At 37.5% G+C, this 10,857-nt stretch overlaps 1 protein-coding gene across 3 annotated transcripts; it reads left to right on the top strand.

Moving 5' to 3' along the window:
- Window positions 1-2,461: 2,461 nt before the first annotated feature.
- Window positions 2,462-10,305, top strand: LOC143919589 (uncharacterized). 3 transcript variants are annotated; one of them, XM_077441973.1, is made up of 8 exons: window positions 2,462-2,857; window positions 4,179-4,603; window positions 4,771-5,637; window positions 5,711-5,998; window positions 7,253-7,396; window positions 7,739-7,831; window positions 9,522-9,740; window positions 9,828-10,299. In XM_077441973.1, the coding sequence occupies exons 1-8, from the start codon at window positions 2,575-2,577 to the stop codon at window positions 9,867-9,869; spliced, it is 2,361 nt and encodes a 786-aa protein (XP_077298099.1). In that variant the 5' UTR covers window positions 2,462-2,574; the 3' UTR covers window positions 9,870-10,299. The 3 variants fall into 3 exon arrangements, with proteins under 3 accessions (XP_077298099.1, XP_077298101.1, XP_077298100.1); XM_077441975.1 differs by having other exon boundaries at window positions 2,465-2,857; window positions 5,753-5,998; window positions 9,828-10,298; XM_077441974.1 differs by having other exon boundaries at window positions 2,467-2,857; window positions 5,750-5,998; window positions 9,828-10,305.
- The last annotated feature ends 552 nt before the right edge of the window (window positions 10,306-10,857 follow it).

A 10,857-nucleotide genomic window follows, 5' to 3' on the forward strand; every position in this document is an offset into this window, starting at 1 on the left:
TTTGCACGGGTCTACCTCACAGGACCGAAAGTGAAACGCCCGAAAACGCAAATATCGGAAGGCAAAGATCGAAAATCGAATGATCTTAAGTCGAAAGATAAAAAAAGGGTCTCCCCCCCCCAGTGGCGTAGCTACCATTGCGCGGAGTGATGCAAAGCATCACTCCGCTTTGCATCACTAAATGTGCTACCATGCTCGACAAGGGTCCAAATTTTTTAACACTCAATATGAAAAAAAATATTATTTTCTATTTAAATATATTGAATATGACATAATACTTTCTCGCGTATTCCAACAAAATCGATGTAAATATGGATCATATTTGATGCCATATATACGCTAAGCTGTGTATGACACATTTAGTTATATGGTCAATTACAAATGAGGCGTGTAGCCGCTCGAGTATTTCACTTATTCAACTTATTTCATTTCGTATTTAAAAAAAATATCAAGGGGCCCTTGCGTAATATTTGCATCAGGGCCCAAAATTTACATACTCACTTAATTTGCGCGAGCAGGATACAACAAGAACAAGAGGAACAGGCTTTTCCTCCCGTATGCTGCGCGCGCACATTAAACAAGGCTGTATGACAAAAATACAGATAATTTCACCGCATCCCACTCATATATATTATATATATACATACATACCGTTTACCCTTTTTTATACCATGCACCCTTTTTTTTATCTTTCGACTTTCGATCTTTGCCTTCCGATATTTGCGTTTTCGGGCGTTTCACTTTCGGTCCCGTGAGGTAGACCCGTGCAAACCGGGTGACCGTAAAAAAGTCGACAGTGAAAAAGTCGAAAATGTTCGTTTACCATGCATACACATGAAAAACGGTTAGTATTGTAGGAATCTCGTCATCGTCATCGTCATCGAAACATTCGAGAATATTCCGCAACAACAAACCACATTCCTTGCAGAACTCACACACGTAAACAACCCGTGCACTTCTTGGAATCAATCGCCAAATCCTTCGAGAATGATCCACCCTTCACACTCGAGCGGAACGAAACCCAGACGACGCACACCTGCAGCCATTATATTAAACTCAGGCGGAACGGCGCCAAATCCAACTCAAGCGGAACGGTGCCAAATCCTTCGAGAATGATCCACCCTTCACACTCGAGCGGAACGAAACCCAGACGACGCACACCTGCAGCCATTATATTAAACTCAAGCGGAACGCCCCTACCAGTCGAGCAGAACCAAAACGGTCGAAACACGCCGCCACCATTAAACTACATCGAGCGGAACGGCGCCAATCGTTCCAGAAAAGTCCACCCCTCGACAAAAGAACATTCCTCGCTTACGCATCAACAACCACCACCATCGGTCAGGTGATTCCAGAAACACTATAAAAGGAGGTACAACCCAAACAACGCCAGTCGACCCACAGCAGCAAGCGTCGACACACAGCACCAGACCAGTCGACCCACAGCAGCAAGCGTCGACACACAGCACCAGACCAGTTGACCCACAGCAGCAAGCGTCGACACACAGCAGCAGACCAGTCAACATCCAGCTCCTGACCTGCCACCACTACACCACGCGGACTTGGAAGATCAACCAGCCGAACGAGCCAGCAACACACTGCCGTATCCAGAGACCTTCCGAACATAGCCGAACAACGAGCCAGCAACACACTGCCGCATCTAGAGACCTTCTGAACATAGCCGAACGACGAGCCAACAACACACTGCCGCATCCAGAGACCTTCTGAACATAAACGAATGCCGAGCCAGCGACACTCTACCATATCCAGAGACCGCTGAACGACATACTTTTGCCCAAATATAATACCTTTGCCCAAATATAACACATCGCTACCCCGCCTACAGTATATATATATATATATATATATATATATATATATATATATATATATATATATATATATATATATATATATATATATATCAGTGGCGTGCGGTAAAACTCTCTCCCCCCCGTCGTACATCTTCACTTAATTTGCGCGAGCAGGATACAACAGGAACAAGAAGAACAGGCTTTTCCTCCCGTATCCTGCGCGCGCAAATTAAACAAGGCTGTATGACAAAAAGAGATAATTTCACCGCATGCCACTGATATATATTATATATATACATAGTACCGTTTACCATGCACCCTTTTTTTTTGATCTTTCGACTTAAGATCTTTCGATTTTCGATCTTTGCGTTTTCGGGCGTTTCACTTTCGGTCCCGTGAGGGAGACCGGATTTGCACATATGAACGGAGCGGTGCAGCTCTGCGAATACTCTTTCTCGTGTTCCCACGTTACAATATGAAAAATATTTTCATGTTTATTCCAATATGAAAGTTTTACGCAATAGAAAGAAATAAGAAAAGGTATGTAAAAATGGTAAACAGTTTAATAGTGCAGCGATTCGAATCAGAATTGAAGTTGAAAGTCGTGGAGATGTGCGTGTTGTAATGGGCGTGTTGGGTCGCGCTTCGGTCTGTTGTGGTGTTGTGTGGAGGGTGAGGGCGAGGGCGAGAGTGCGGGTGATGTTTGGGCGGGTGGCGGGACGGGGACGCGGGCCGCCGCCCCCCACTGCGCCCCGCCGACATGGAGGAGCCCCCGCTGGCCAAAAGTGGCGCTGCGCCCCCGGAGACTCCGCCCCTCGACGCACCGGCGCCCCTCGAATCCGACAACTCGGAAACAAACACGGAGATAGACGCAGACGCAGACGCAGACGCGGAAATCGAACTGGAAGTGGAAGTGGAACCGGAACCGGAAGCGAGTGCGGAGCGCCCGCTCGCCTCCCCTCTCCCCTCGGCTGCACCCGCGCCTGAGCTGGCCAGCCCCAGCCCCAGCCCCAGCCCCCGCTCCCGTTCCCGACCCTCCATCGGTCAGTCGAATCTCAACACAATGTTTATACACAGCTCTATGCGCCAGTTCGAATTTTGCACAAACATAACCTCAAACTCGTATATACAATGTCGTGAATATGCAATCGCTCCACCACGCTTGTTTGACGTATGACATATGCATACGTATCGTCAACAACTGCACTAAATGCATTCGAGATTTTGACAGCTTGTATGCAAAGTCAATCGTATATGTATTCGTTTACCCTGAAATAGTGCTCGAGATATATGTAGGTCTCAACTACATATGCCTCAGTTCACTCAGTTGCTGTTGATCAGCTAATTTTTAATTTAAAATTTGACATATAAAGATCCTCATACAAAGTTCATAAAAAAATTAATTTCGCAAAGGTAATGTTTCAAAGATTGAAATGAGTCAAGGATTGAATATAAAAATTTGACATATATTGTCGTTAACGTTTGAAAGATTCTAAAAATCATTACACAAAACTATATCAATAAGTACAATATACACACATACATGTAGCGATAGTACTTTTGAATTTATTATATTTTATTAATTAATTCTTTGAATGCTGATCAACGCCGATCTGCGTTTTTCCAACAATTCCATGAGCGTGAAATACGCCGATAGCCGTTGTTTTTTGAGTATGTAATAAATAAACAAGAATACTACTAGCTAAGCCATTCCAGGTAGCATTTAAAATGGATCGTGTAATCCGTGTCAATGTTTATAAAGACTGGTTTACACCGGAATTTCTCGATGGAAATCGCCAACTGCTGATTATTTTAGATTGTGAGCACTACATTTTAACAACAATGAAGAAGATGGAACTAGTTTTGGAAAAGACATTCATTGATAGACTTCTTTTATTTGTTTTATATTGTTGCAAGATATATTAGAGAGTCTAAACACACCTTTACAAAACTCGAAATCCTCGGCCGTAGTTATTTGGATTAGCTACAATTTTTATACCTGCTTTCTAATGAATTTCTAAATAATTCTAGTTGGAAATGTTGGCGAAATTTTCAGCATGGCGGGCTTTCAACAGAAAAGACTTCAGCTTTAAATGGTTGAATGTATATATGAATCAGTGGCGGCTCGTTTATATGTACAGTACATGCTATTTTTGTCTGTATTTGATCACCGGGATGGTCAACGAGCTACTAAAGCCTGATTAATCTCTGCACTATGAATTCTTATAAATTGTTATAAATTATTATTGGTAGTTAGATGTACTCAGACTTAGGTGGGAGAATCTCATATTAGTTTATTTTGTATTGTATCGTAGACAATTTTATTATACTTTATACTAATGCTGGCGTTCAACCTGTTTTCAGACGATAAGTCGGCGAATGTCGAGACAGTGGCGGTCGTAGAAAATGTTGCCGAAAAAACTAATGGAAATGACTCTGTCATATCGACGGATCAAATCACCGAGTCGTTCAACGGAGTAGAAGACGGCGAAGTCGTTGACGCGTGCAAAGTCAACAACAACGACGTGATAAAACAAAAGATTGGCGGGAGCGAGAAATTGGTCTCGGAACCGGTGCGTGGAATCACCGAGGAAAACGGTCGAGCTGAAAAGCACCGACAGGAGAAACTGTCGCCCGGTAAAATTAAAGTGAGCTCGTCGTCGAAGAAGCAGAGCAAAGAATCGGCACCGGCTGAAGATAATGCGTGTTTCAAAGACGATAATTGCACGTCGGGTGAATCTGAGAATGAAAGTAACGCATCGTGCGTCGATGCTGAAATGGCTGCCAAGGTTATACAATATGAATTTATACACATACGTAATGACTTCAAAGACATGTTTAAAAGGATACCACATTTAGTATGACTTTTATTTTTACCGAAAAGTTGGCCTCTGCATGTCTTTGAAGTAAAATGATTTGGCTTTATGTAATGTATGTTCAATTTAATGGCTTTTAGGCTACTCCTGTCAAGAGGGGGATGTCAGACGACGGTCCTACGGATCGGTGTCCAACTAAGAAGCTGTGTCAAGAGCTCCAAGACACGTTTCCGAAACATGACTCAATGCTGACGGAATACATATCCGGAATATCGTGTTCGAATGACGAAGAGATCAACAAACACACTGAGAATCTTATCGGGGAGATTGAAGTATTGCGCGACCTGGCCAACGCTAAGGAGATCGAATGGAACCACCTCATTCACCTGCGCAAGGTGAAAGAGGAAATTCTGCTGCGGCTTCTCAGAAAGAAGAACATGCTCTCATCGGAGAAGATGCCTTGCAATCTGACCGACTTCAACAAGGACGCTCTGAACAAACAAATCTTCGAATTGAACAAAATCTACGTCGACGACAAAAACGACGAGGTGTCGAGGCTAAAGCAGAGACACGCGGCTCCGATTAGTGCCGTTCAGCTCAACAGCAGTGGCCTGATGATGGTGCCCGTTAACTCCAGCATATACTGCCAATCTAACATCAACAATGTAAGCTTAGACAATCATTTGAATCAGCACATGTACGGTGCCAAGAATATCCTGCCGAAACCGATGATGATGGCGCCCAATCATCGGATGCCGAACTATCAAATGGCCGATTTGAACGGCCAGCCGAACAGATACAACATGCAGAAAGGACGGCAAGGTGCCATAAAAGACGTACAGTCGATCATAGCCGATCATCGGCAAAAGCATCCCGAGGTAGTTCCAAGACGCGGACGGAGGATGAAGTCGTTGTTGAATCCTCAGATGTCCACGCCTCGGATGCCGATACCGACCACGGACCCGAACGTCGCCGAACTCGGACTCCTCTTCGGCGGCTTGGATACTGTAAGTTTCGAGGGTGTATGCGTAAGGAATAGAATGATGCAATTGTGATGATGCAGTTTCGTGTCATTTTTAGAATTCTCATTTGTCTTCGATTGATGCTGTTACTCTTCAGCAGAACGCTGTTTTGAGTCAGGCCGGCGGCTTGCCGAACGGTATGAGTTTCAAAGACGTGCTCGTTCAGTTCGCCAATATGACCGGGCAGCAGCAGACGAACTGTTTGGGCGCCAAGTTGCCTCCGCCGCCTCCGTATCCTGAAGTTACCTTGCACCCTGTTGGTACGGCTGCGTCTGCTCCATCGCCGTTCTCCTCAAAAGTGGCCCAGCAACAGCCTAATTCGTTGCTACACGGAATATTGACCAAAGTAATTTTTTGAATGATCGATTTAAATAGGAATTTCAATAGATATTTTAACATTTTATATGAAGTAAGACGAGTCTGAATAGGAAAATTTTGATTTTGGACTCGTCCGGTATATGTTGTTCGTAGTGGTCGAAATTGAACACTGTCTGATGATGCAAATTTATTAACACATTATTACTCAAAATGGAACGCTCCGCAAAAAAAATAATTTTAAAATAATCCGAAAATATATTATCGGTTGCTTTGAGTGCAAAAATTATGTGCCACTGAGAATTTTGATTTCTTTTTGTGTTGATTAATATAATTTTTACCAGAGCCTACATTTCTTTAAAAGAAGAAAATGAAATATAATACCAAATTGTATTATTTAAAAATGATTATGGTGGAAATAATAGCAAAAAGCTTATTTTTTTTTCAATGTAAAATAAATCATGTAACAAAAAATAATTAATGTTACTTTAAAATGAATATATTGTATGTAAATTTATATAATAATGTTTGTTTTTGGGAAACAAATTAATTTGGAAAAACAAACACGGGACAAATCAAACAATTTTACAAAAATGATTGGATGAACACAAAGTGTTTCTATTCATAATATTCTTAAGAGTGAATAATAATTTTATTCTGTTTAGAGTTGTTTTCAATTATTTTTTTAATATAAAGTTACACACTGAAGAAAAAAATTTCTTGGCTATTAATTGTCTTCCGAGATTTTAAAAATGTCGGAAATATTGGTTGCAACTTTTCAAATGTTTATATGAAAACTCTTGGTTTCCTAACTTGTGTATGAAAATTCAGTTTTTCTATTATTATAATAAAAAATAACTTGTTTGCTAATCGCAAAAGGACTGATTTTTATGAAGAAGGGCGTCATAGCATACCTAAGAAGCCACGAATCACATATTTTTATATGCGTATTTGGAAAATTATACAGCTAATAATCAAGATTCATTTACAAACAAAAACTTACATTAAGCCTGTAGGGCCTCAATGGTTGAAATAATGCCACAACTTATCGTGCAGACTTCAGACGGTGGTTGAATACGTTCATTGCGAGTGACATATATGCGTAGTACATACTTTTAGGTTCTGTTCGGTCATTGGATTCAACATTATTGTATTTGAAATATTTGCTAGTTTTCGCCCTTCAGGGAAAAAGATGTATAAAAGTGCATAATTGTTGTGTGTTGTTTTTTTTTTTTTGTACTGAGAAACCTGCTATTATAATATTAAATCAAGTGTCAACTTTTAGTCACAGCCTCGACAAGATGGACGTTTTTCGACATTTTCTCCGACGTTAGCAAGATTACTTACGGCACCTGAAAAAAATGTAGTTGGAAATAATTGTCGATCAGTAAACGCAGCAAACGTAGCAAATAATTTTGTTCAACAAAAGGTATTGTCCATCTTCAATATATGCTTCAATTTTTAATTTCATTTTCAAACTCGACCACTTTTATTATAACAGTATATACAATTTCTTAACGTTCGCGCGTTATGTTATATATTTGTATTATCATTAATATATATTATATATATATATATATATATATATATATATATATATATATATATATATATATATATATATATATATATATATATATATATATATATATATATATATATATATGCATAATCAATTTGAACAGAAAGGATGTTTTGTTGTATTTGTTGTTGTGATGCATATATATATATACACGTTAAATTTGTACGATTGCTTTGTGTTTTTCCGCAGGCTTGTAGCGAAATTACTATAACCGCGGTTCAACCGGCCATTTCTAATTCTAACGCTTCGTCGGGTCCAAGTCAACCGGAAGTGGTTCAATTGGTGAGATTTTATTTTTTAAGGGAACAATTTAAACGTCCATTTTATAAACTAAATGTGTATTTAAAAAGAGTTTGCGTGCATTAAATCTAAATGACGGATACAGATTGCGTTAGAAAGTTTGCTTTGATCAGTGAAAAAAATATTTGCCACTTAGAAAGTGGATGAAATGTGCATTAAAATAGGGGCATAGACAGATGAACTGTATTGGCAACGTCGCGAATAAATATAAAATCCAAAATACGAACCAACGTTTGGTTGGGTTTTATTCATTTATGGTTTGATTAGGTTAGGTTAAGTTAGGGTTGGTTTTATTAAGTTAAAATTAAATTATAATTTCACTATTGAGAAACAAAAGTAAACATTATTGACAGTTGTCAATAGCGGAGGACTGCCACGTTGCCACTTTTTGTATCTATTGTAATGCTGAAATCTATTTTTTCGAATGATCGTATCATATTTTTTAAATGGTTAATTTATAATGCCAAAATATTTTATTCGATGCACAATACGAGATTGTTTAATGCACAAACATTTTTTTTAAGATACAAAGTATTTTTCTCAATGTACAGTTGAATCGAATCCTTTTTTTTTTACTTGCCTCTTATGGTGCGTACGCACCAAGCCAACGAACGGCCCACAGGCCAACTTTTAAAACCAGTAGCGTACAAAATATCGAAATAAAAATTAAATTTAAAAATTGAAATTAAATATCAAAATTAAAACTATTATTATTATATTAAAATTAAATTCAAGTATCAAAATAAAATTATAATCATTATATTAAAATTAAAATTAAATATTGAAAGTTAAAACAGAACATGCACAATTTAAATAAATTTTCGAGATTGACCTAAAATTAGATCATCAACAATCACATACAGGTAATCCTCGACTTTTGTTTGTCGAAGATGTTTTGACTTACGAAGATACGCACTAAGATCGAAAAAAAATCAAAGAATTATTATTTTTACTTCCCCGTAATGCGCAGTTACTGAGAATATATCATGTATTAGTATGGGTGGTTGCTAACCCGGGGTGTTGTCGGTCACATCAAACGGATTTTTTTATTCTTCAATTGTTTCTCTCGTCGAAATAAATCAATTAATTAAATCATTTCAGAGGTAAATTTTATCGGATAATGTGTGATTATTAATTTTATTTCGACGAAAGAAAAAATACCCTTTGACAAATCACCGACATCGGACACCGCGTTTTTTTATGAATTGTTTTTTTTTATCGATCGTCGACGGTAGAAATACAGTAACATCTCGTGACGACTTTAACAATATATTTTTTTCGCTCGTAAGCAGAGAAATTATAATATTTCTCTGGTTTTAAATGCGCATCGTCGTAATTCAAAACATTGTTGTAATTCAAAACATCAACGATGATCTAATTTTAGCTCAATCTCGCTCTTTAGCTTGATTTTGATATTTAATTTCAATTTTAAAATTTAATTTTTATTTCGATATTTTGTACGCTACTGCTTGTTAAAAAGTTGGCCCAAAATCGTCGTTGGTTTAGTCCGTAAGCACCATTACGATTATTTAATGACCTGCTTATACATATAGAGGTTATGAAAAGATTAAATTAATATCGAGTGATGTATTAAAATAGTTGTTAAATGATTCAAATAAGCTATTGAAAAACTAATGTTGTATGCATGATAATTTTTTTGATTTTATCGTAGGACGATTTTGAAGAGACCGAACCGGAAGAAGACAGCGCAGATAGACCGTTAGTGATAGATGAGGGCGGGCGAGCTGACAACAATTCCGTCAATAGAGACGGAGGCTCTTTAGAACTCAACGAGAGCGAAGTACCCGAATGTCAGGGTTGTCGTAAACGTGAAGCTCAGTTTGTGTGCGCCGGATGTGCCAACCAGTGGTATTGTAGTCGCGAATGTCAAGTACGATTATTTTATGCAAAAATTCAATACTCGGTATCGTATATACGCATGTGTGAATGAAATGTTTTTTTTTTTATCAAATTCCAGGTCTCGGCATGGGACGAACATTCGGAGGTGTGCTCTGGTTAGATCTCGTGAAGAGTATGATATACTCGTGTTTATTTGTATGTGTGATATATCTGTATGTATATCGATACCACGTTGTTGAACAATCAATCTCACTGTTACCGTGTGACACTCGTTTTAAGTCGACCCAGTCTACATGTAAATAAATATAATTATATATATATACAATAGTGCAGGTAATCTTCAGTGTAATGTCCCGACTCTTGACCGATTTGTGGATCGGAATCTCAATGCGGATCCGAAGACCGTCTCGTATTCGCAACGTTGGCAGCTTCGCACGAGCCTTCGGCGACGACGGCTTCCCACGTCCTACTTACGATTAGAAAGTTTAAGTATTTCAAATTGTGAGCGTTGATTTTGTATTATTTTATATTACTTTTCGTACGCAATATATACAATGTAGTTGTGAAAATTACACTCGATTCAAATTTTTGTTTTTAATTTTAATTTGGTGTATATTTATTTATTATTATTATTTTTACTTTTATAAATTGGTATATTTTTTATTTAATATTATTTTTAAAAAATGTGACGATACGATACGGCTCCGTAAAATGTACGTTAAATAATTAGCTGTTCCGTTTGAAGTGTAGCGTGCCATAAATAATGCAAAGTCAATATTTGCTTTGGATTTGGAAATATTTATCATACATTAAATGTAATGTATATGAAATTTTTTTATTGAATTTTAAGTTATTTTTGTTAGATTAATTTATACTTACATTATATATATATATATATATATATATATATATATATATATATATATATATATATATATATATATATATATATATATATATATATATATATTATACACCCTCCCCTCCCCAATTAGAAAGAATATTCACATACACTAAAATTATAATTATTATAAATAAATCAACAAGTATGAATTTGTAAATATAATATATTACGTATATATATATTATGTGTGGTGTAAGAGAGAAATTTTTCATAAGCATAATAAAAGTGTTCAGTAATTTTTATT

This window comes from Arctopsyche grandis, chromosome 12 (assembly GCF_051622035.1).
Source record: "Arctopsyche grandis isolate Sample6627 chromosome 12, ASM5162203v2, whole genome shotgun sequence".
Classification (NCBI taxonomy): Eukaryota; Metazoa; Arthropoda; class Insecta; order Trichoptera; family Hydropsychidae; genus Arctopsyche; species Arctopsyche grandis.

Excerpts from the sequence above, each read along its gene's own strand:
- LOC143919589 (XM_077441973.1), top strand. The coding sequence starts at position 2,575 with ATGGAGGAGCCCCCGCTGGCCAAAAGTGGCGCTGCGCCCCCGGAGACT. Across the intron at positions 2,858-4,178 it reads CCGTTCCCGACCCTCCATCG|ACGATAAGTCGGCGAATGTC; the intron begins GTCAGTCGAATC and ends ACCTGTTTTCAG. Across the intron at positions 7,832-9,521 it reads AACCGGAAGTGGTTCAATTG|GACGATTTTGAAGAGACCGA; the intron begins GTGAGATTTTAT and ends ATTTTATCGTAG.